Source organism: Bos taurus, chromosome 28, assembly GCF_002263795.3.
Source record: "Bos taurus isolate L1 Dominette 01449 registration number 42190680 breed Hereford chromosome 28, ARS-UCD2.0, whole genome shotgun sequence".
NCBI classification, from domain to species: domain Eukaryota; kingdom Metazoa; phylum Chordata; class Mammalia; order Artiodactyla; family Bovidae; genus Bos; species Bos taurus.
This window is the reverse complement of record NC_037355.1, coordinates 16,645,327-16,671,520: the sequence shown is the minus strand read 5'-3', so window position 1 is coordinate 16,671,520 and position 26,194 is coordinate 16,645,327. Positions and strand designations below refer to the sequence as shown.

At 40.3% G+C, this 26,194-nt stretch overlaps 1 protein-coding gene across 12 annotated transcripts in view; it reads left to right on the top strand.

Annotated features, from left to right (window-relative positions):
- RHOBTB1 (Rho related BTB domain containing 1) overlaps positions 1–26,194 on the top strand; it is a 141,828-nt gene that overhangs the window by 105,992 nt on the left and 9,642 nt on the right. For 11 of the 12 annotated variants that reach the window (XM_005226310.5, XM_015460981.3, XM_010820507.4 and 8 more), the window contains 3 exon segments: positions 12,934–13,119; positions 18,263–19,242; positions 21,393–21,511. In XM_005226310.5, coding sequence (XP_005226367.1) covers positions 12,934–13,119; positions 18,263–19,242; positions 21,393–21,511 — 1,285 coding nt within the window. 12 annotated transcript variants of the gene reach the window in all.

The following is a 26,194-nucleotide window of genomic DNA, read 5'->3' as shown; positions in this document are numbered from 1 at the left end:
GTGCCTGGCACTGAAATGTAGACAAGTAGGGTGGGCTCTGCCTTCAACAGGGTGCCTAGGCCCCCACTATAGTCACACACACATAAATAATTACCAATATTATTGTTCTCTTTCCTTGAAAACCTTCACCATTGCTGTGTCTTGGGGTCAGATAACCTTTAAACACACAAAGCTTATGGGGCTGGAGGTGGTGATAACAGCAGCTACAATTTAATCAGAGCTCCCCACAAGCCAGGTCTGTGCTCTACGTATCTTGTTGCCGTGCCATTCTTGCGGTGACCCTGTAAAGTAGGCTCATTTCACAGCTGAGCTAGCATGCACAGAAAGGGGCCAAGGTCAGAGGGGTAGGAAAGAGTGGTACTGAACTCTTCCTGGTAGTTCTGTCTGGCTCCAAAACCTGTTTCCTCTCTTTCCCCCAGGCTGTGGTGGCTGCTGACGATGACTGATGACCAACTTCACATTTATTCTCAGTCCAGTCTAATTATTGCAGTATTCTCTGTGGGCATGGAAGACCAGTGTTCACCATCTTTCCCCAGCTGTAACTAATATTCTATTGTTCCTCTTAAGTTCTTTAATATGTAGCTAATAATTTAATTCTCTTTATTACATCAATGAGTGGCTAAACAGGAGTCCTTTCATTTCCAGGAAAAAGGCTACATCCAAGCACACTCTCTGAGAGTGAGCGGGACCCTTGAGTGCTTTGTATGGCTTGCTTTCTCCCCACAGCTGAACACAGGCATGCAGAGTCATTGTATTGCCCTTACTCCAAAGAGTCTCCAGGCATATTTTCAGTCCATTTGGAACTCATTTATTATACAGATTATTCTTACACACTGATTTTTCTCAAGTGTTTTTTTAGGCCCAGTGAGAAGTACAGTATGTGTTTTAAATGATAACATCAATCAGAGCGATGGTTTCTGTGTGTCTGTTGAGATAAGATGGCTCTAGTTTCACACTGAAGGCCAGGTAACCAGATACAGCATTAATGCATTCCATCTTGAATGCTTGGTTGAGGCCCGTTAAAAAATTCAGGACCGTGGGCGACCAGTGTTTATGTCTTTGTCTGATATTGTCTGTACTTGTGGTTAAAGGCAAGGGGAAAAGTAAGAAACGACTCATGTGCCTCGATAAAGTATTTTTGAAGTAGCTCTCATTGTCCGTGGCATATTCTAATTGCTGGGCCAGAACTAACATTCTAATGATGATTTCAGTATGGCAAACAGCCTGTTGGACCAAGAAACATATCTAGTCGAGGCGGGCCAGGGCCAGGGCAAGCGTGAGCCATGTAAGGCACTCACCTTGGGTGTAAAATGTAAATAATAATAAAGGTCAGATCACTGTTAACTGATCTTCTCTTTCTGTCTCAGGCTCAGCATGGCAAATGTTACTGGTCCTGACTTTATTTAAAATTTTTGTATTTTGTTCATCATGGATTTTTTTTAACCTTAATTTTGATTTTTGGAAAAATATGGGTCATCTGGATTACTGAGGCTTGGGGCACCTCTTCAGATTTTTCACCTGATGCTAGTGCCTCACTCTTTACCCAAGTCCTGGCCCTGAAGATGGACTTTATAAATGGATAACAAAGCAGCAAAGGGAGGAAAGTTACCAGTGTGTATACTTTATAGAAGAGTCATCCAAACCACACTTCTAAATGTGTGGTCTAGAGGGATCTTGGGAAATTACTGCAGCTTGTTTCCTAAAGATATTTAGTCCTGCTGTGAAATAAAGGACTGGACTAAGACTTGCCTGGGTTATAGAAAATGGTAGAAAGACATTAGAAGAGCAGCCGGTTGGACCGAGGGCGGGGAATAGTTATTCCCTAAGAGGTTAGACCAAAGCTGCAAGTTCCTGTAGGCTTCCCTACAGTAGTAAAGAATCCACCTGCCAGTATAGGAGACACAAGAGAAGCTGGTTCTATTCCGGGGTTGGGAAGACCCCCTGGATTAGGAAATGGCTACCCGCTCCAGTATTCTTGCCTGGAAAATTCCGTGGACAGAGGAGCCTGGCAGGCTACAGTCCACGGGGTCACAGAAAATCGGGCATGAGTGAACCACTGAGCACACAGCACAGCTAGCGCTCACACTTGAGTGTGCCGAAGCCGCTGGCTATCTGATGTCAGAGATCTGGGCAGAGGTGAGTCAGCAGGTTTTAGCCAGTACCTGAATGATTAGAAGGAAGCTACGCTTTGGTAAACGCTGCCACAGAAATATCACAATGCTCTTTGCCTCAGCCAAATGGGAAGAACCTTATGAAGATTAGAGAGAGAGACTGAGTGAAAGAAACCAGGGGGAAAGAGCACACATTGTGTGTGATTCCATTGCTATAAAATTCTAGAAAATGGAGTGTAATCTGTAGTGACAAAAAATCAATCACTGGTTGCCTGGGAAAGATGGTGGAGGGAAAAATGGATTACCAAGGGACACTTTGGGGGTGACAGAAATGTTTATTTTCTTGATGGAGATGACAGAATCAGGAGTATACACCTATGTCAAAACTAATCACATTGAGTACTTTATGTATACAAAGCTTGTGTGTGCTAAGTCACTTCATTTGTGTCCGACTGTTTGTGACCCTATGGACTGTAGCCCACCAGGCTCCACTGTCCATGGGATTCTCCAAGCAGGAATCCTGGAGTTGGTTGCCATTTCCTCCTCCAGGAGATCTTCCCGACCCAGGGATCAAACTCACATCTCTTATGACTCCTGCACTGGCAGGCAGATTATTTACCATGAGCACCAACCACCTGGGAAGCCCCATCCAGAGTTTAGTGTATTTCAATTGTAGCTCAATAATTTTTTTTAGATAAAATAATTTTATGGGCAATCGAAGTAGTCTATAGTATGTGAGGAAATTTTCATGGCTGACACTATATGTTTTGATTATTTATAGAACTTAAACTTAGTTCTCCTTGAAAATATAAATTATTTGTGTCAACTTTAGCAGGGAAAAATATAAGACCAGATCCTTAATAGCTGAATATAGGAAATGGGATAGTTCTGGCACCTCCAAGCTAATGTTGTCCCCAAACCAGGCTGGACCCCTTTTCCCAGAGATAGAACCGTCAGCTGTGTGGATCGTAATCCAACCAAGAGGCCTGTGTCTTTGACTTTGATTCTGTAGCTTTTTTCTGAGAAGGTACATTTGTCCAGGTACCCTGTAATAACCGAATAAAGTCTACCACGCTCCCTGAAAGTTTTCCGTTTCTCCATCAAATAGTAACAGTTTTGTCTACCACGGTCAGTTCTTTCTGGAACCAGAGAATGGTGTGAGGCCAAGAGAAAAAGGAGAGGGTGTAGTCAGCTACCCCCTCAGAACTCTCCCTTTTTGCCAGATCTGTGAATTTATAAATTGGGTGGAGGCAGGGGAGGGGATGCCTTTTCTGAATGAGTAGTCTTAAACAGAGAATTGCATGTATTAACACTAATGTTTTTCCAACTATAGTTTGTTTCTCCTCTGGGTATCATTTCCAAGTTCTTTATAAGAATTATTTAAAAAAATAATTGTATACTTATACTTTTAATCCATTTACCCGTAGAGAAGGGCATTAAGTAAAACAATTGAAGGGGGATTATTACTGCTTTGTGCTAATCCAAAACAGAAAAATATGTTAGACTAAATGTATACAAGTAATTAAAAGATTTTAATGTAGTAGAAATATATGGATTCTGTGCTGAAGCACTGAAGCACAGGACTGTAGTGATGCCACTCCACCTGGCACACAGAAAATGTGTCTGTATCACCCCCAGCCTACTGTCCCCCACTGTCCTGCCTGCTCTGAGCTGGTACATCTTGTATTGTAACCAGAAAACAAAATATCAGAAGAGCCCAACCCAGTACTGTGCCTGGGATGAAAATGTCCTTGGGAAACAGCAGTGCCAGATGAGATAGGAACAGGGCTTGACTGATGACTGGGGTCACTTGTGTTCCAGGACCTGGAAGGATGCTGGCTGCTGCCCAAACACTGGGCACATGGCTGGGAAAAATGGTCCTTTGTGGTTGAGCCCAGGAAAACATTTGTGGACCCAAAAGATCCCACAGACTTATGAATAATGAGGCCGCTGAGATGGGTAAAGAGATGAGGAATATATGTGCTGTTCAACACATTAACGTCATGTGTTCGGCCTTCTTTTGACCTTTTTTCTATGACTACTTAATAACCGCAAGCTTGACATGTTAGGTCACATACAGCCAAGTGTGTTGCCTGCTCATCATGGACAAAGAGAAAACAACAGTTTGTGATGTTTCTATACCGGAATCTTCCGATGAAAAAAAATGTATTTCAGCCTGCACAGTTTTCCCACATGAAATAGGTGGTAAGGAGAAAGAGACTGCCAAGTAATTCTACAGTATCTTCAGAGGACAATGCTATTACCATCTTTCAGCAATCCCATATCAATGGGCTGGTAAGCCAAAGGGAAAGATCTCTTGTTGAGAATGTCCTGCCATTCTTATTAACCACAGTATACACGATATATATTTGGTGACTTTTGAAACCATAAACCATATTTGTCTGACAATAATTGGTACCTTATAGTTTACAAACCACTTTCACAGATATTTTTCTTGGTGAATCTTAACAACAGTCATTATCAGCTACTGTTAATATTGACCATTTATCAGATTTCTAAAATTATTCCACTACTTTGATCTTTCCCCAGAACAATTACCCCCAGTCTAGAAAATACAGTTAGAAGGATAAAGTACTGAATTACCAAAAAATAAAACAAATTAGCAAAAATCTCTTGTAAATTCATCACCTCGGTTATCTTTTTATTTCAGTGCTTTTGGAGATTGGGGGACTTTGGTGTTTTTGAAAAACAAGATGGCCTATGAAATGGAGGATGTTATCTTAACCCTTAATTCTGTGAAACTAACCCAGAATTAATCCTGAAAATAACCTGCCCATTTCTTTATATTTCCTTTTTGCTTCTGGATATAATCTTAATTCCTAGAAGAGATCATTAATCCATTTTTATTCTGGCATTATGAAAGTATCCAATTAGGTGGGACAAATAGATTTTAAGATAAATTCAAATAATTTAAAAATATATATTTAGTGGATAAGCTCTGCTATAGACCAGAGATGATGATATACAGCTGCATGCGTGCTCAATCATGTCTGAGTCTTTGCGACCCTACAGACTGCAGCCCACCAGACTCCTTTGTCCATGGGATTTTCCTGGCAAGAATACTGGAGTGGGATGCCATTTCCTCCTCCAGATTATACAATAAATGTCTGAAGAAATATAATAGCTCACATATCATTTTTTTATTAAAAGTTAAACATACCCCCTAACTGACTTATCTTAGGCCTAAATTTCTTTTAGATTTTGAGTCTGTAGACACACTTGCATCTACATCCTTCAGAATCTACAAGGCTTTTTTACTTTATAAGCGGTCACTGAGGGCCTGTCTTGTTACAAACACTGTGTTGTGCTCCGTGAAAGAGACAAAACAGAATCCCTAAAGATGAGACTAAGAGCAGCGGGGAAAGCCAGCAGCATAAAAAGTTTCAGTACAGGGTTAAAATGCTGAACTAAAGATGTCAGTACCAGGAACAGGGAAGAACGAATTGCTCAGAGCAGAAATTCCAGCATCATTCTCAACTCCTTTTGCTCATGTCCCATACCTGCTCCATCAGCAGGCCCCAGTGACTCGACCTTCCACACATTTAACGAACGCAGCCACCTCTTAGCACCTGTACTGCTCCCAGGACAAAGTCACCATCATCTCTCTCTGGATGATTATTTTTTTTAACTGTCCTCTCCTACTGTCTTATGCCTTCTGACAACCCACCCTTCACCACTATTTAGGAGTTATTACAGCAGTAGGGTGATCCTGTTAAAACATACATTTTTTCATTCAACTCAAAAGCCCCTAATCATCTACGAGTTCACTCAGAGTAACAGCCATACACCCATGAGGCCCTCCATATTTCAGACAGCATGGCCTCTGCTTAGCTCTTGCTGTTTCCCCCTCACCTTCAGGGAAACACCACAGGAATGCTGCTGCCTCAGGACCTTTGCCTTAGATGTTTTCTCTTCCACAGTGTTCTTCCCCCAAGATATCAACATGTCAGCTCCTTCACTTCCTTCAGGTCTTTACTGAGATATCACCTTTTCAGTAGGGCCTCCATGGCCACCGCCTTTGAACAGCAACTTCTGCTTTCCAGTATTTCTGTCCCCAGTACCCTGCCCCACTTTCCTGCATAGCCCTGTCACTATCTACCATACTAAACATTCTGCCTATATTTCTTGCTTATTGCCTCTGTTCTCTGGTAGAATATAAGCGTGACACAGATAAGCATACTGAGGACAGTGATTTGTGTCTTTAACTAATTGCTGTGTCCCCAGTGTCTGGAAGAGCACCTGCCATGTAGTAGGATATCAATTAATATTTCTGGGTGAAATGATTGAATGATTGCTTATTGATACTGCACAAGTGACTTGGCAGGTCCTGTACCTTTATCATTTTAGAGAGGCCTGGGGCGAGGCCTAGGTAAAAGTGGTGGGATGATCTTGCTAGTTTACAGTTTGGATTCAGAAGCATCAAGGAGTTTAATCCAAGAGCCCTGCCATCTGGCAGTCTGGCTGACAGGTAGGCGCCATTAGGGGGGCAGCTAGCCTTGCTCTTAGGAGAAAACGTCCACCTTCATGAAGGAAGGCAGCTCCTCAGTCATGCAGGTTCAGAGCAAGCCAGAGAGAAATGAGAATGAGGAGAAGTAGGCAGGGAATGTATTCCTACAATTGCACCTTCTCCTTTAAGGAAGCCTTTTCTGCATCAGTGTTTCCTGCTTTCATTGACCAGGAGGTAAATGAGCTTGCTTACGCTGCTTCTTTTAATCACTTACTTGTGCTTCACACGGCTTCATATGCATTCAGCTTTTTCTGATCATTGTGTGAGGTGTAAGAATGCAGACGGTCTCTAACTTACAATTTTTCTGTTTTATGATGGTGCAAAAGTAATACACATTCAGTAGAAAGCATACTTTGAATTCTGATCTTTTCCCCAGGTTGGCTATATCCAAGTACTAGCCCTGCTCCCAGTCAGCCACACAGTCAACAGGGTAAACAATTGATACATTTACAACCATTCTGTACCCAGACAAGCATTCTTCACATTCAGCACAGTATTCAGTATACAGTATTCGGCCTTTTTGTTCATTGATGTTGCCCAGCTGTACGCTAATGTAAGTGTTCTGAGCATGTTTAGGGTAGGCTCAATGAAGCTGTGATGTTTGGTAGGTTAGGTTTATTAAATACATTTTTGATTTATGATATTTTCAATTTACGATGGATTTATCAGGACATAACCCCATCATAAGTCATAGAAGATATTTGTACACTAAAGGAAGCATAGATTGAAAAATGGGATATCAAATTTAAAAAAATAGTTGGTTACAGTGAATGATAACACAGGCTTTTATATGACCGGGTCATTGGCTTCTGTAATTTTTGCACTATAATGGCAGAACCAACCATTTTTAAGATTGGGTATTATCTATCTTAGGATTTGGTGGCATTGGTGGGATGTTGGTATGGCTTTCCTACACTTAAGAGGGTGCATTGCTTTAGTCCCATTTTTGGAGGGTGGGGGAAGACTGATTTAAAATACTTGCTTCCTACTAAACATACAATTACGAGCTTGGGAGAAATAGTTGCGCATGCTAATCACTCCCAAATCTGAATATATTTCAGGGTGTTTTCAGTTTTCCCCACATAACATCTGTACTTAAGAAGCCTCACTGCTATTGGTAAAGTATTGACTTGATTTCTCTGCTCACATCCAGGGCGCTGCATGTTTCTGCCCTGCTTTCCTCAGACCCCCTGCCAGGCGCTCCCCTACAGGCCTCTCCATTTTCCATGAGTATGAGTTTACACAGCCATTCATCTCCAGGTGCTTATGTTCACCATCACTGACAACTCCCTCCACATCTCATACACACCGGGCTGCTCCCCTACTAAAACTTTCCAAAGCCACGTGTCACACATTCCTTTTTTCTGCCATGCTCCCAGCTGTTTTGTGATGTTTTGATCTGTCTGTTTGCACAGCGCTGTCAGACTATATGCATGAAAGGTGTATTGTTGACATGAATGGTTTTGAAAACGTTTCTGTAAAGAGCCTACCTCGGTTACTGGGGAGGGAGGAGGAGGTCAGGGACATCTACTTGAGTCTTTGCCAGAAGAAGACTTGTGTATGTTAACAAACAAACCCATTGAAATGTGATCATGATCTCTACCAATAAAGGATATGGGAGTCTCTACTTAAAAAAGAAATAATAATAGGCAATAGTGACATAAAGATATGGAATCCTACCATAGAAGAAGTATAAAAGTATATGTTAAGAAGGATATACTTCCAAGAAGATTCAGGTAAACAGGATTGTTAGCTTATTCTTGGTCACCAAATGTAAGAGTCTTAGCAAGAGACCAAACCAGAACTGGCACCCTGGGAAGAGGCCAGTTGGATGGGAGCCTATGGATGTCCTGCTCACAGCTATCTGGAGGACTGGATGGAGTCTACTGTCCTTCACGTTGCCCATGCTGGCCTGGATAATTTAGCAATTTTTTTTTTTTTTTCACTTAAGCAGATAAGAAAACCCAAGGCCCACAGCTCTTTAGCTGGACAGTGGTGACAAAGCAGAGAAGACAAGCTAAGAAGATAGAAAGTACTTTTGTGATAGTAGAGAACATGGACAATTCATTCCTAATAGAAAATATTTGATATTATTATCTCTCTCCTTTTTGACCACTTCTTCAAAGGGTGAATTGCGTTTCTGTTTGCTTCCCTGATCTTTTTCCACTAAGTTTCCTATATTTGAATCTAGATGATAACAACTGGCCAGGAGAATGGGTGGCATTTCAAATGTGTTTAAAGTCCATCTTGAAAGAGAAAAAATATGTACACACACACACACACACACACATTATTACCCTAAAAGGAAAATCCACCTTATATTTAATAGCAATCTATTTTTTAAAGACAATGTAAAAAATTTCACTCTATGCCCATAGCAATATACAATAAATAATATAATAATATAGTGCATTTTTTAAAAGTCTGTATTGGCCCAAGATATGTGGGTAAGTTGCATTTTTTCAGATTTTTTTTCTTTAATCCTCCAACAAAGATTGGCCCCAACTTTGCATACATTCCTTAAGTTATCCAAATATCTTTGCCAATCTTTTGCATGCTATCTTTGTCCAGTGTTCTCCTTGAAAGATAGCAAAAAAAATAATGGGTTTTTTTTTGTTGTTGTTTGTTTTTTATTACTTTTTCTTATAGAAGAAGAACTGCTACAATTGACAGCTTTATCAGCTCAAGCATTTGGGGGATGACTAGGTCTCTCTCTGGTCTCCTCCCTACCTCCCACAGCTCCATTAAACTGTAGATCTGCAATTGTTTCAACACATATTGATGAATTTACTTCAGATTGTTTCACAGGCATTATTTGATGTGTCAGTACCCTAGAGAAACTTTTATACCGACATTCCCCTTAGAAACAATAAATCACAGTTTTCTCAAAAAAATAAATAAATAAACATTCACAGGCAAGCAACCAAGACCATACACTTAGATCCTTTGTAATCTTGACTTTCTTTAAAAGAATAAGACCACTTAGCTCAGTCAAAAAAAAAAAAAAATCCAAACCTCTTCCTACTCTTCTCAGTATTCAAATTCTGGAGCTTGAGTTTTGTCTCCTGTGTTCTTTTGCCTCAGCATTCTCGAATTCTTATTCTTTCTACTCCAAATAGCTGTAAGACTCCATTTAAATCCTATCAGATTCTTTTTACAGCTGAAATAGGAACCCTGAGGTCATTTCTAGGCCAACTCTGCTGCCTAATATGTACGAATGTCCTCATCATACCTCCCCCTCCCAACTATTTTTTAAAATTCAACTCAATTATTTTAAACACAACTCTTCAAAGATTAAAAAAAAAAAATGTAACAGAGCCATGGAAGCAGAAATGCTAGAACTTGCCTTTTTCTTTTTATCTCTCACAGGAATGGCATTTTTAAACACAAACTCATGTCAGACATTGAATAGTCTCTACCCAGGAATGAATGTTTTGATTAAAAGTTACTTAATATCTCTAGCTCCTTGGAATTCTGCCTAAAGCTGGAGATATTCTTAGCTGCAGGTTTTGTGTCTTCTTCGACTAGATAGAAAAATGGCTCAATATCTAGAGGGAATAAATGGCATTCTCAAAATAGTTACTTGGTTGTATAGATGTTTATATCATAGAGGATACTGATGTGTTGAAATTTAGGAATTAGAAAAGAATGCTGGGGGAGGAGGAATGTGTCAGTGCAGCATCTTTCTACAGCCCTGTCCCTACATCCATTGATCCTTAGGCTTTTGCTTAAAATCAGCTTTAGGACACTGCATTTATACAGCAGGACTTAACACTAAGATTCTGTATAATCTGTATGTCATGTTTCTTAACTTGAATTGGTATTTAAATCAAGAAGGGTTAAAGACATTTAAGCAGGTTGGTAGATCAAATATGATTTAATTTTTTATCTGCTTCCAATGTAAAATCATGGGGACAGATCCTCATAGCATCTAAATGTCCATTTAAAAATTTTTTTAGAAGACGGATAACTTCATTTCAAGGATGCAAATAGAATTTTGACTCAATAAGTTATTTTGGCTTCAGAGGTAGTATTGCTCTCAGCACAACCTCTTCTCTTTAACCATCATCCTTTTGAAGCAAAATATTTACAGAGCATTGAATTATTTTTCCAGCTTTCCAACAGCATTTCATGCACTGAGATATTGATGTGACACAGTTAGAAATTGGGCCCTCCGGACCTGTATTGTGCAATGGCATTGTGCTGTTCTCATCGGGAGATTCCATTTTTTCCAACCCCCAGGGTCCTGTCTGTACTTGTTTACAGGTCATCTGGATAGCAGCTAGTATATGTTCAATGGCATGAGTGTTAGCACGGTAACCTTGGCAACCGAGCTAGCTCTGATTTCAAAACCGCACATGCTGTATCATAAAATTAGATAACAGAATTGACATTTTGCTACATGTCTGTCATATAAATTAAGCTCTGAGAATGATTTCCTTTATAGCAGTGTGCCTTAATATGGAAAGAGAAGGTACGAATTAGAACAATTTTATTACACACATATATATACTATTCCACATTTATGCGCTGGATATAGTTCTTCAATTCTTTCTTTATGATTTTGAACCTCAGATATTACCATATTACTCTCACTGTGCTGGAATTCTTGGTGGCTTCATTTTATGATTGGGATGAAGCTTATAGCAGAGCTGTATCCGATATCCTATAGAAATAGTATTATGAATAATAGAAGACTCTGCTCCTAAAAAAATGTAAAATTCAAAGCGTTCTTGACTTTACTGGATCCTGTTATTTATGCTGATTACAAGTAAGACTGTGCACAGAATATTCTACTAACTAAATCAGAATCCCAAAGACAAGACATGCTTCCCTTTCATTTATATAGTTATGCATATTTTTACACACATTATATTTTCCAGTGCCCAAGAATCTTTGATAAGATCTTTATTTCAAGGACATTTTAAACATGCAGATTAATACACTTCATCTGCTTTGCGTCCTAGGTCCTCCTTTATAATTTGTAAATATTTTAATGTCAGGATTTTTCTATTTGTTGTGGTCTGGTGCAGTTTTTCTTGGATATAAATTTAAAGACTCAACTTGTGAATTACATTTAATATAAGCACCCTGCAGTTTGCTGCATTGCAAATGATTATTTTTAGAAATTTTATGGTTGCCTGGATATATATATTTGTCTTCATTGATATGTAGGGAGAAAAGTTCATTAATGATTTAAAAAGAAGGTGTTTTGATTCATCAACTTCATTCTTCTCATTACATAAATAATAAAGGCAATAAATTAACATCTAATAAAGTTGTAAGTTTATTTCTGAATATAACTGCAAAACAGTCTTGAATCCTTGGGTATAACTTTTTCTATCCTTTATATTTTTCTGCCTCCATGTTTTCAATGTCATCATTCTGCATATCTTAACCTAGAAAGATGGTTTATAATTCTTATTAAAGATACCTTCTAGCAGTTATCTATCAAACACCATAATTGAACAACTGTTCTGTAAAACAGTTCTTTGGCTTCTAGAATGGTAAGTTATTATATAAAACATGGAAGATTTATGTCACAACTGACTACAAAACAATGTTCCTTTTTCCATATACCTGCTATATGTCATATATAACATTTGATAAATCTGCTTCCAACATTTTCTCATCTTATTAGCCATCCATCTAACTCTGGCTAGTTTTTTGTTAAATACTACCTTCTTACCTTATACCTAGCAAAAAGTGGAAATTCCTGCAAATTCAGGACTTTTTCTTTTCAGAAACAGATTAAGTGGTTGCGCTCTCTACATTTGTGCTTGAGGGTGAAGAAGGGCAGAAATCCTTCTGTGTATTTGCCGACCCTGTACAGCAAATACCTGTTACATTTTCTGCAATGTTTAAACTGTTCGCTTTATTTCATTGAGTCATCATCACCTTTCTGTTTACACTGGTAAATGGTAGTTTTTATTATTTTCTTTTATCTTGAAACTATTTCTTGTGATGAACAGAAATAGTTCAGCATGTGGTGGTTCCAGGACTGAGTCCAGTTTGGGTAACCATCTATCCTGTGAAATAACTTCATCCAGAACTTTTCAGTGCCTAGGCCTCCTGCAGTGCAACATGGACATGAACTCAGGCTGTGTGGGTGCTGGAATGTGGGGGCTTAATGGGCTGTTTGCATGACTCCGAGATGTATTTTAATATCTGGTCTTTTTTTTTAATTGTGAAATGATATGGCATTCGATGGATGGGGAAGGGGAGGAATCCTGATGATAAAAGAGAAAATAAAAGTGAAAAAGCAATACAGCTTCTTTTGTGATTTCCTTCTAGGTCCGATGTTGTGGTCCTCTGTTTTTCGATCGCTAATCCCAATTCCCTAAATCATGTGAAAACCATGTGGTATCAAGAAATCAAGCACTTTTGCCCTCGCACACCTGTTGTTCTAGTTGGCTGCCAGCTAGATCTCCGCTATGCTGATCTTGAAGCTGTTAATAGAGCCAGACGCCCTTTAGCAAGGTAAGCCAAGGGACTCAGTGTGCCAGTTAAATTAAAATTTAGAGGTAGCAGATGTCTTTGTAGCCTTGGGTTCTGTTCTTTAGTGGCTCCAAGATCCCATCAATCAGTCTGAATACTTTAAGTTAGCTTGTTAATCATGAGGAAGAGATATATCCTGACCCCTCGCGTGTTCACCATTACTTCTTTTAAAAAAAATTTTACATATTTTTTAATTGTTGGAAAATTGCTTTACAGTTTTGTGTTGGTTTCTGCCATACAGCAACACAAATGAATCATGTGTGTGTGTGTGTGTGTGTGTGTGTTTATTCCTTCCCTCCTGATCCTCCCTCCCCTTCCCACATCCCACCCCTCTAGGTCATCACAGAGTGCCAGGCTGGGCTTCCTGTGTTATTTAGCAACTTCCCATTATCTATTTTACACATGATAGTGTATATATGTCAGTGCTACTTTCTCAATTCATCCTGCCTTCACATTCTCCGGCTGTGTCCAAAAGTCTGTTCTCTACTAGGTTCCTCAGTACTAATTTTATAGGTTCCATATATGTACGCATTACTATACAATACTTGTTTTTCTCTTTCTGACTTAATTCACTCTGTATAAGAGGCTCCAGGGTTATCTACCTCACTACAACTGACTCAAATATGTTCCTTTTATGGCTGAGTAATATTCCATTGTTTAGATATACACCAACTTCTTTATCCATTCATATGGAGATAGACATCTAGGTTGTTTTCATGTCCTGGCTGCAAATGAAGCAACTGACAAAGGGTTAATCTCCAAAATCTATCAGCAGTTCATACAACTCAATATCAGCAAAACAAATAACCCAATCAAAACATGGGCAGAAGACATAAACAGACATTTCTCCAAAGAACATATCACTTCACTTCAGTCTCTCAGTCGTGTCAAACTCTGTAACCCCATGAACTGCAGCACACCAGGCCTCCCTGTCTATCACCAACTCCCAGAGTTTACCCAAGCTCATGACCATTGAGTCGGTGATACCATCCAACCATCTCATCCCCTGTCGTCCCCTTCTCCTCCCACCTTCAATCTTTCCCAGCATCAGAGTCTTTTCAAATGAATCAGCTTTTTGCATCAGGTGGCCAAAATATTACAGTTTCAGCTTCAGCATCAGTCCTTCCAATGAATATTCAGGACTGATTTCCTTTAGGATGGATTGGTTGGATCTCCTTGCAGTCCAAGGGACTCTCAAGAGTCTTCTCCAACACCATAGTTCAAAAGCATCAATTCTTCTGCACTCAGCTTTCTGTATAGTCCAACTCTCACATCCATACATGACTACTGGAAAAACCATAGCTTTGACTAAACAGACCTTTGTTGGCAAAGTAATGTCTCTGCTTTTTAATATGCTGTCTAGGTTGGTCATAACTTTCCTTCCAAGGAGTAAGTGTCTTTTAATTTCATGGCTGCAGTCACCATCTGCAGTGATTTTGGAGTCCAAAAAAATAAAGTCTGACACTGTTTCCCCATCTATTTGCCATGATCTTACTTTTCTGAATGTTGAGTTTTAAGCCAACTTTTCCACTCTCCTCTTTCACTTTCATCAAGAGGCTCTTTAGTTCTGCTTCACTTTCTGCCATAATGATGATATCATCTGCATATCTGAGGTTATTGATATTTCTCCCAGCAATCTTGATTCCAGCTTGTGCTTCATCTAGCCCAGCGTTTCTCATGATGTACTCTGCATAGAAGTTAAATAAGCAAGGTGACAATATACAGCCTTAACGTACTCCTTTTCCTATTTGGAACCAGTCTGTTGTTCCATGTCCAGTTCTAACTGTTGCTTCCTCACCTACATACAAATGAAAGAAGACATACAGGTGGCCAATAAACACATGAAAAGATGCTCAATATTGCTCATTATTTGAGAAATGCAAATCAAAACTACAATGAGGTATCACCTCACACCAGTCAGAATGGTCATCCAAAAAAAAAAAAATCTATAAACAATAAATGCTGGAGAGGATGTGAAGAAAAGGGAACCCACCTGCACTGTTGGTGGGAATGTAAACTGACAAAGCCATTACAGAAAACAGTATGGAGATTCCTTTAAAAAGTAGGAATAAATCATCTGACCCAGAAATCCCCCTTGGGCATATACTCTGGGAAAACCACAATTCTAAAAGACACGTGTACCCCAATGTTCCTTTCACCATCACCTCTTAGTCAGGAACCCATTTTTGTAAAATGGTTGGCCAGAGCTTAAAGTGAGTTCTCTAATTATGATAGGGTGTATAAAAGTGCTTTGGGGCCTTCCCTGGTAGTCCAGTGGTCAAGACTCAGCTCCCAATGCAAGGGGGGCTGGTTTGATTCCTGGTTGGGGAACTAAGATCCTGCATATTGGCAAGTAGCGCAAAAAAAGTAAGTAAGCACTTTGAACTTGGTAAAGTGTTAAACTGTTAGTTACTCATAATAATGTCTTTCTGGAAATTAAGATTTATAATAAAAGTAGGTGAAATTCATGTCTGGATAGTCATGTATGGATGTGAGAGTTGGACTATACAGAAAGCTGAGTGCGGAAGAATTGATGCTTTTGAACTGTGGTGTTGGAGAAGACTCTTGAGAGTCCCTTGGACTGCAAGGAGATCCAGCCAGTCCATCCTAAAGGAGATCAGTCCTGAATATACACTGGAAGGACTGATGCTGAAGCTGAAACTCCAATACTTTGGCCACCTGATGCAAAGAGCTGATTCATTTGAAAAGACCCTGATGCTGGGAAAGATTGAAGGTGGGAGGAGAAGGGGAAGACAGAGGATGAGATGGTTGGATGGCATCATCGACTCAATGGACATGAGTTTGAGTAAGCTCCGGGAGTTTGTGACAGAGAGGGAAGCCTGGTGTGCTGAGTCCATGGGGTCGCAAAGAATCGGACACAACTGAGTGACTGAACTGAACTGAACTGAAGTGAAATTCAGAGCCATCATCTATGATTCTTGGCCCCATGAACATCAAGTTCATGCAAATACTCATATCCAAGTATTTTTAACCTTCTCATCTTCCTCCATCCAACTTCTTAGAGTATTTCATTCCTGAGGTGGCCGTGTCCAGTTTTTAAAGATTACATAGACCTATGGTTAAAAACAATACTGCTTTTTAAATGGCTCTCTGGTGGTGTTAGTTTGAGTGTCACACATTTAAAATACAGCTTGAAGAAGGATTTGTTTCCATCTATATAAAATGTGGATACCAATCTTGGGAGGAATGAATTTTTTTAAAACATGTACTCCTTCAATATTCGTTTAAAAAATAATTGTATATGTGTTTTATTCTTAACTCTGTTTTTTGCTGGTAAACATAGGTTTTCCCAAAATGTTGATATTACTGCCTTCCTTCCAGGTAGTAGGTACTTTGCCTTAATAAGCTTATTATAAAATTTTATACAGACATAAGTTTTTATGCTCTCACAGCAAAAGCAAATGGTACTTTGTCAAGATAATTTCTGATGTTCTAGGTACATCTTGGATAAATGTCCTGAAAACATTTCATGTTCCTTCTATTCTTAAATACATGGACTAGGAACTGCATATTATAAGCCACGCAGAGGGAAAGAGGCCCTGGCAAATGAGGGACTAACCCCGGGCCTCAGAACTTTCTGTGTCAAAGGTCAGGATACTCAGGCCTCACACCCTGCATGTGTGGAGGAGAGTTACAGAGAGCTCCAGGGCACAGTCCTTTCCGTAGACAATTCTGAGGTTTCATGAAGGAGGTGGTATCTGAGCTAAGTCTTAAAGAGATTCATCAATTCGTAATCCACCAAAAGCCTATAGGAGCAAAGCTTGAAGTTAACCCTTCTTTACTTCCACCTCTGCAACTCTGTGCAGTTTTCCCTCATTTCCATCTAGAGCCTCAAATCCAAATTCTATCCAGTATTACCTTATTTCTCCTAAGACCTGTCCCTGTTACACAAACATAACCCTTGGTCCTGTACACCAGATATTTTATTAAGGAAGATCATCTCCTAAGAGTGCATCTCAGAATCAAGTATGTGTTTGTGAACAATGTAACAAGAGATCCTATCTTGCCTGCGTTCTGGAATTCATCTGTGTCTTGATCATGGTTATACCGTAATTACAGCACTGTTCTGCCTGCCAATAATGATTCCAGAAGCTTGGCTTCTTGGGGGCTGATTAGACTGTAAATGGCCTTGTGTGCCACTCTAAAGGGTTTAGACTTTATTCCCTGGGCTCTATGGAACCAGAGGAAAATTTTTTTTTAAAGAATTGCAGCTAAGTCATACTTGTAGTACATAAGGAATTTTTGTGTAACAGTGAATGCTATGAGCTAAAATGTGGAAAAATTCTGAAGAAAGATGAGTTAAGAGGCTAATGTACTAATCCAGGCAAAAGATGATCGCCTGATTGAAGAGGGGAAGAGAAGGGGTGAGATATGAAAGAAGGTTCACAAAACTAATAGAGGAGACTTAGGTGAGCTGTTGGACATGGATCATTTAGCCTAGAACTAGGGAGTTCTGGACTCTGACTGCTTAGTAAAGCGCTCTCAGTGACTTTAAAATGTGACCTTAAGACATTTCCCAAGTGGAAAGGACCTTTAAACTTTCTGCCTGTTTCTTCAGGATACAGAACGAAAACAGCACCCATAGGGATACTGGGAGGCCCAAGTGAGAAAATGAACGTGGATTCCTTTTTAAGTTATAAAGCAAAATGTAAGCATAAGGGGAAAATGATGAAAATGATGCTGATTGTGGCAGTAATGATGGTTATCAGCTAACACTGATCAAGCACTCACTGTGGAATAGGTACTATGCTAGGCTAATTATCTCACTTAAACCTTTCAGTCATCCTTTAAGATGCAAGTACTTACTGTTATTCTTCCCATTTTACAGATGGGAAAACTGAGAAAAACATTAAGTAACCTACCCAGGAACAAACAGCTAGTGAAATGGGTGATGCTTGAGTTATTGTTGTTACTACTGAAAGCATTTTTTCCCCTGCCGTCATAAGTCCTTTATATTTCAAAGATTTGAGGTTGGTCGTAGATTTTTCAAGAGTCTAGTAAAAAAAGTCTGAATAGGATTTAAAACAGGTGCTTAGATAGGCCCTGATTACTATTTTTTTCCTGAAATAAGATGGATTCTAATGTTAAAAATATTCTATTTCAGGCCCATAAAGAGAGGGGATATTCTGCCCCCAGAAAAAGGCCGAGAGGTTGCAAAGGAACTGGGTATACCCTACTATGAAACAAGTGTGTTTGACCAGTTTGGCATCAAAGACGTGTTTGACAACGCAATCCGAGCGGCGCTCATTTCGCGACGGCACTTGCAGTTCTGGAAATCCCACCTGAAGAAAGTCCAGAAACCTTTACTTCAGGCACCATTCCTACCTCCAAAAGCCCCCCCACCGGTCATCAAAGTTCCAGAATGTCCCTCCACGGGGACGAACGAAGCTGCCTGTTTACTGGACAATCCTCTGTGTGCCGACGTCCTCTTCATCCTCCAGGACCAGGAGCAGATCTTTGCACACCGAATTTACCTCGCTACCTCCTCTTCCAAGTTTTATGATCTTTTTTTAATGGAATGTGAAGAAACCCCCCACTGGAGTGAAGGAGCTTGTGAGAGAGAGAAGCAAAGCAGGGATTCCCAGGAGTGGGCACAGAGTCTTGACCCAGATGAGGAAAGGGAAGAGGGCACCCCAAGGACGCCTCAGGCTGATCAGTGGACCCCCTCGAGCCAGAACCTGTCCCAACAGGAGACCCTGGGGCTGGACGCTGAGGACCTGGTGGCAGAGACACAGACCCTGTTGGGCTGGAGCAAGGGGTTCATCGGCATGCACAAGGAGATGCAGGTCAACCCCGTCTCAAAGCGGCTGGGCCCCGTGACCGTGGTCAGGATGGATGCGTCCGTCCAGCCAGGCCCTTTCCGGACCCTGCTCCAGTTTCTCTACACGGGGCAGTTGGATGAAAAGGAAAAAGATCTGGTGGGCCTGGCTCAGATCGCAGAGGTCCTGGAGATGTTTGATTTGCGGATGATGGTGGAAAACATCATGAACAAGGAAGCCTTCATGAACCAGGAGATTACGAAAGCGTTTCATGTCCGGAAAGCCAATAGGATAAAAGAGTGTCTCAGCAAGGGGACATTCTCAGGTGAGCAGGTCCATTGGCAAAGCCATCAGGACCTTTGGTTGTGTTTTATCAAACATTAGCCAGACATGAGGAGGGGGAGATAACGATCGCTGACTTGTGCAAGTACTTTTCTCCCGATGTACCTAAAGTATATGTATTCGCCTATTTCATTCTCATCACACTTAAAGGTAAAATATGATGATCTCCATTTTGCAGATGGGGAAACTGAGGGGCAGGGAGGTTAGGTAGCTGGCCTATGGTTTATACCAGCAGTCAGTGGTGGAGCCAGGATTTGAATGCAAGCTACCTCCTAGAGCCCCATGGTGTCATAGTGCTTCTCAAAGGTAGGTCAAGCTACCCCTGAGCCTGAGCCAGTCAGCTCAGTACTCATAGTTGCCCTTCAGGATTCCTTCCCTGATATTTTCTACTCACCATTTAGCATGCACCCATGACAAAAATCAGCAGCCTTTGATCCCAGGGTCGCTGAAAGCCTTGAGGCCATTTTGGTGACCCTCTGGAAAGGGTCCCATCTGGAAAGCCTCATCAGTTTCTCTCCCTTCTCCTTTGGGTTCTCACCATCCTGTGCCCTGCTTGTCTGGATGCTTTTTGTCCCTTTGTTGTCTTTGATAACTGCGCCAAGGGTTGCCCAAGCATCCTGATAACTTGTATCTAAGATGAGTGACTGGTCCATGCTTATGCTATCTCATAGGCTTGTGCTATTTTTGTTCTGTAATTGTCCTCTCTGTGTATGTTTCATTGTAAAAATTTGACTTCTTGACTTCCATTATTATATAGATATTTCTGTTTTTGTCTTCATCTTTCATAATTCCTGCCATAGAAATATGCATTTAATAACTGGTCACTGAATCTATTAATTAATTTTAAAACTTTGAGTAATATTTACTCCAAACATTGACGATCATGGTAGAGAGAGAGTCTTGAAAGTTAATGAAAAGAAATGTTACAAAGATTTACCTGCAGTAAATGAAACAATGGACCTTAAGTGAAATTGATGAAATCTCCTTTTCCTTACTAGAGAGGATTTGTAACCAAACACAGAGTGGGAGCCTCAACTGGATTCTTTTTATTAAAAAAAAAAAAAAAAAACTATAAAATACAGTTGGGGGTAATTAGAAAAAATTGGACATGAACTAGATAATGGATGATATTAAAGAATTATTGCTGATTTTCTTAAGAGTTATAATGGTATGGTTATCTAGGAGAATCTTATTTTTAGAAAATTCTTGGCAAAGTAGTTAGGAGTGCGTTCAGTTCAGTCGCTCAGTCATGTCCAACTCTTTGTGACCCCATGAACCTCAGCACACCAGGCCTCCCTGTCCATCACCAACTCCCGGAGTTTACTCAAACCCATGTCCATTGAGTCAGTGATGCCATCCAACTATCTCATCCTCTGTCATCCCCTTCTTCTCCCACCTTCAGTCTTTCCCAGAATCAGGGTCTTTTCCAGTGAGTCAGTTCTTCGCATCAGGTGGCCAAGTATTGGAGTTTCAGCTTCAGCATCAGTCCTTCCGATGAATATTCAGGACTGATTTCCTTTAGGATGGACTGGTTGGATCTCCTTGCTCTCCAAGGGACTCCCAAAAGTCTTATCCAACACCACAGTTCCAAAGCATCAGTTCTTCGGCGCTCAGCTTTCTTTATGGTCCAACTCTCACATCCGTATGTGACTACTGAAAAAATCATAGCTTTGACTAGACAGCCCTTTGTTGGCAAAGTAATGTCTCTGCTTTTTAATATGCTGTCTATGTTGGTCATAACTTTTCTTGAAGTATGCTATTAAAAAATATCTACACACATTTTATATAGCTAAGGCAAACATGAAAAAATTAAGCGTGTGATAAACCAGTTACTGTTTTATTATTCTTTCTACTGTTCTCCATGTTGAAACTTTTCTAAATAAGAAAAGAATATTCTTCTCCTTTATGTTACTTTATGGTTCACAGTATTTGTGTTGTGACCTTATGTATAATTTTAAATGCTTACTCCTTATATCCTTGGAGGACATGGAGAGAATTGGTGCCCAAGGTGGGGGTGGATACCGCATCAGTGGTTAAGGGTATGGAAAGAGAGGAGAGACTGGGCAGATGGATATGGATGGAACCCTTGGCAAGGCTGGCTCACAGGCTTGTGCTTCCTCCATCCTTGGGCAGATGTGACATTTAAGCTGGACGATGGAGCCATCAGTGCCCACAAACCGCTGCTGATCTGTAGCTGCAAGTGGATGGCTGCCATGTTCGGGGGGTCGTTTGTCGAAAGCGCCAACAGTGAGGTAGGTGCCTTCCGAAAAGCCCAAGCGGCATCTTAATGAATATGCATGTGTATTTATATTAGAAAGTGTTGCCAGAGGACTTTGATTCTTTAACTGCTAACTTGGAAGACTTTTTTAGGCAATGCTTGAGTACCAGGTCACCCTCTTTCCATAATTCTACAATTATGAGAAGCCTGTTGTTCACTTGCTGTGTGTGAACCCCCAAGTCCCCCCATATCCTTTCATCCTCACAGGGCTCCTCATCCCTGAAAACATGTACAGCTATATTTTTTAACAAATGTCATCAGGCAAGGTACTATCAAAATCCCCTCAAAGAAGGGGCACGCTGTCTTCTAGAAGTTGGAGACAGTGAAAAGTGTCTTCAGTCACTTAAACCTGGGCTTGACTCCTGCCAACAACGGATGAGGGATCTTAAAAAGCCACCTTCCTGTGCCTCAGTCTCCTTATCCTAAAGGTGAGAGATGCACTAGGTCATGCTCAAGGTCCCTTGATCTGTAATAGTCCCTGAGGCTCTCTGCCCTAACGGGCCTCAACTCTAGGGCTTGTCACCTCTAGGGAAACAGAGATGGAGCAAAGCGTCTCTCAGACTACCTGTTACATCTAGTAGAAGCCACTGGGTCACTTGTCAAATGCCGGCCCTATCTCCAAAAAAGGAATATTATTAGAGCAGAGCAAGCAGCATCTTGGAGACCTTGTATCTCCACGTCTTCACAAGCTGTTGGAAAAGAAAGAAAAATTCCCTTCAAGCATTTCTAACTTGTTTCTAGAGGTAGACATTTTTTGTTGAGTTTGGCAAATATTTCTTATCCATCTTTTAAAAATATATTTGGGGACACCCCATCAAGCTTATTGTCCTAATGGGCTTATTTTTGCTTATCTCAACATCTCTCCAAACTTGTAACAGAAACACAGAAAACAGTAACTAACTTCAAAGGGAAGCCCTCACACCAGAAATCTGAGCACTCCCTTTGTGACCCAGGAGCCTGCGTTTGCATCCCCAAGTAGGGAAACAGAATCCTGTAATCACAAGCCAGGATAGCTGGCTGTCAGTAGGCCACCCTCCTGCTTTCAGAACAGACTGCAGCTGCTCCTAAACCAACCCCCGGCAGCAGACAGTCGGGGGAAAAGATGTTAGAATTATCCTGATGACCTCTTCTGATGTCTGCCAGCCTTCGTAAACGAGGAGGTCCTCACCTGCAGCTAAATGAAGTCTTTCCTCTACCATCAAAGGTGTCTGGGAGCATCATTACTAAGACCACAGCAACTGGTAGAGGCTACCCAGTGAAGGGACTGTGGGGCTTAGATCCCCGACTCCTCTGCGTACAAGCTGTTTGGCCTTGGGCCAGTGATCACCTTTCTGAGCTCCAGGCCTCCCTATCTGGAAAATGTGGTCATAACCCGTAATGTGGTTGCAAGGTGTGAGTGTCAATACCTGTGAAGCACCTCATAAGCACTAAATGCAAAATGATGTCAGCCTTATGTGGATGCTGGAGGCATTGATGATATTCTTTCCCTCTTTTTCAAGAAAATTGGGGGATGCCGCCAATTAATAAAACCTCATCCAACTGGCACAGCACCAACTTCAGTAATCTCTCAAGATAAAAGAGCCCCAAGACTCGCTTCCCCTCTTTTTCCAGCTTGCTGAAGTATGTGCCCAAGGGTACCTGCTTATCACCTGGCAGAGAGCAGTTGATCGAGGTCCGGGGCCCAGGCACAAAGAGACACTGTCAGAGCTGACCTCACTGATGCTAATCCCCTTTATCCCTTCTCAGAATGGACTGTAATTGTCTCCAGATTAAAATGTGCAGGAGAGGTGACCAAACCAGAAACTTGGCGGCCGATGTGAATGCACCATGGGTCTGGTCACGTCACAGCCTCTCTCTGGTGTGGCGTCTGTTTAGCATCACCCTGCCCACCCCCCTCCCCACCTCAAGGACTAGGTCGCTCACCACTTAGAACTACAGCTGAGCCTGATACAGATGTGTAGTTTCAACCCAGCTCGAAACACAAAGGCCAAGGAACCAAGCTACCTTGTTCTATACCAAGTCTATACCAAGACACCTAATAGATGAAGAATGGCGTGAGCTGCGGATAAGTCCAGTCTTTCCTGCCCCTTCCCATGACTTCCAGGGTACACGGAAGTGTTCTGTTATATAGTTATGAACTCTATAAGAGACCGACCCTCTTTAGACCTGTGTCCTCATCTCTCAAAATGGGGACCACAAGAGAACCATCTCCAAAGGGCAGGTCAGTCATGAAAGTATGTGTGTAGAGCATCAGATTTGGTGCCTAAAACATACAAAGGCTCAAGCAATGTCGATGACTATTTTCCTGGAGGATTCTTGTTCAGTTGTTTCCATGAGGAGTTCAAGGTCTTTGTCCCCTGAAAGTCCTCAGGTAACAAACAAGCCACCAGGTCCCTTCCTAAACTAGCCGAGTGTGGTAGAGGTGGTTATGGGGGTAAGAAGAGGTACTTGGGTGAAGTCTCAGTAAATGTTCTATGGTTAATTTAGGCCTGTATATGCATGGGCCTGTGCTTTCTAGGCCACCTTTTTATTCTTTATTGTTTTGTGAAAATCTGACGTCCCCCACAAAATCCAACCTTTTTTTTTTTTTTGCATTAATAGAATTCACATACATATCCAGAAAGGAATAAAATATGCCCACTGATGTTCTTTTAACTTTTTTTGTCATTTAATATTTAAGACACTGTATTTTACTTCTATTTTTCTCATTACTTTTAATGTAGCAGTAAGCATAATTCTCTCCCCAGAGGTACTCAGCAAGTGGTTCATTAAAAATGCATGCCCATGTTGTAGTAAGCAATGCTCTGGATCTAGAATACTTTCTCATTCTCTATGAGACCATCTCTAATTATAAGCCTAATAGTCTGAGCTGATCTTTGCAATTAAACTTTTAAACCAGCTAAACTGGAATATGGGTCGTTGTTTAGGGTAGCATTGTATTCTTATTTTTTTTTTAAAGCTACATTCAGCAGGTAGGGCACAACAGTTTTAATTCCATTTGTTTTATTTATATTATTTTTTAAAGTTCTATAAAAATGGTCTCTCTGTTGCTACTCAGTTTATTAGTAATGTTGAAATCACAGGGAAAAAAATCAACAGCGAGGAAAAAAAAAGTGCATGTTCTAAAATGTTGTTTATTTTCATTTGTTGGTTACTTCCGAGGATCCCTAACATTATTTGCCAAAAAGAGCCATAGCTTTTATAAATAAAAGTGTTAGTGTTATATTAAACATGAAGGAAACAGTAGGTCATAGATGCTTACAAATGTCAGAATGCTCTGAAGACATTGGGAGTGTTGGGGCAGGGCTGCTTCCTGGAATCTATCATCTCCTGATGCCAAAAATAATTTTTTTTTATTTAGGATGTCCATTTTGCCATGACTTAGAACACAATCTTAGAAAAAATGGCTTAAGTCATCTGAGTATCTTCAGAGTCCATAATCTTAGTGAAGGAAAAGCTTTAGATGTCATCTATTCCAAATCTCTCCCATGTCACAGATGAGGAAACTAAGGTTCAGAGATGGTGAATAATTTGTTAAAGGTCATACAGCATTTTAGCAACATATCTCTGGGCCTTCCCCAGCCCCTTACCCTGTCCTTCAAGCTAGTATTTTCAGAAACATCCCCATCCCTGAGAGTGCAGGTATTCAAAGGAAGCCCTGGGACTTTATTTATCATCACTAACACTTTAGAGCACTTAACACTTCATAAAATGTATATATTTTTACTATCACAATGGCCCCAATTTTAAAGTTTCACAACTTAATTAACTTTCAATTATTTAAAAATTGTGCTAATCCAAACACCATTCTAGAGAAATCAAATTTTGCCATATGTAATTTGCCATGTTTTCTATATGATAAAAGTTCATGTATATGTAAGATAAATGCATGTGTACATAAATGTTTATCCACACAAATATAACTGTGTTAGATTTACTGGAATAGCAATTAATTACAATGCAGTGGTTTCTGTATTTTAAAATGATATCAGCTATAGTTTCTACTTGCCAGGTTTTACTTATTATTGTAGAAGTTATGCTAAAAAATTTGAAACTATCACACTTGTCAAGTCATTGATGGGTAGTAACCACGCAGCTTATTAATAGAATCACAGTTGTTCTCACTGTGTCTGAGAGAGGAAGAGTAATTTCCATAATATTTCTAGGAATTTTTCTGGGCTGTCTCTTTGATACACCTAGGGAAAGCTCTGTCCGAAAGGATATTCCCTCTCTGAGATGGTTGGTGGCAATGCAGGAAAATGATATAGATGGTTGCTATAGCTTAAACAATTGCAACCACACCATTAGAAGACTGAAGTGGCCACAAGCCCCTTGTAGATTGTGGAGACAATTTATAAACAAATATATATACAGACACAGACATATACGTACACACACACATATATATACACACACTTATACACACATAGAGAGATTAAAATATATAATATAGATGTAATCATATATAACATACAGATATAATCATGTCATACATAAATGTAATCATAAATGTAATTTTTGTATGCTTATACCAGAATTAAGTCTATAACTTTTTATCCTTTTGAATTCAGAAATCTAATTCTTGAAAACTGTTAGATACAGTGCTATATTATAGCTTTCTTCCTTACCATGAAGGGTTTCCAGTCCTGCACAGCAG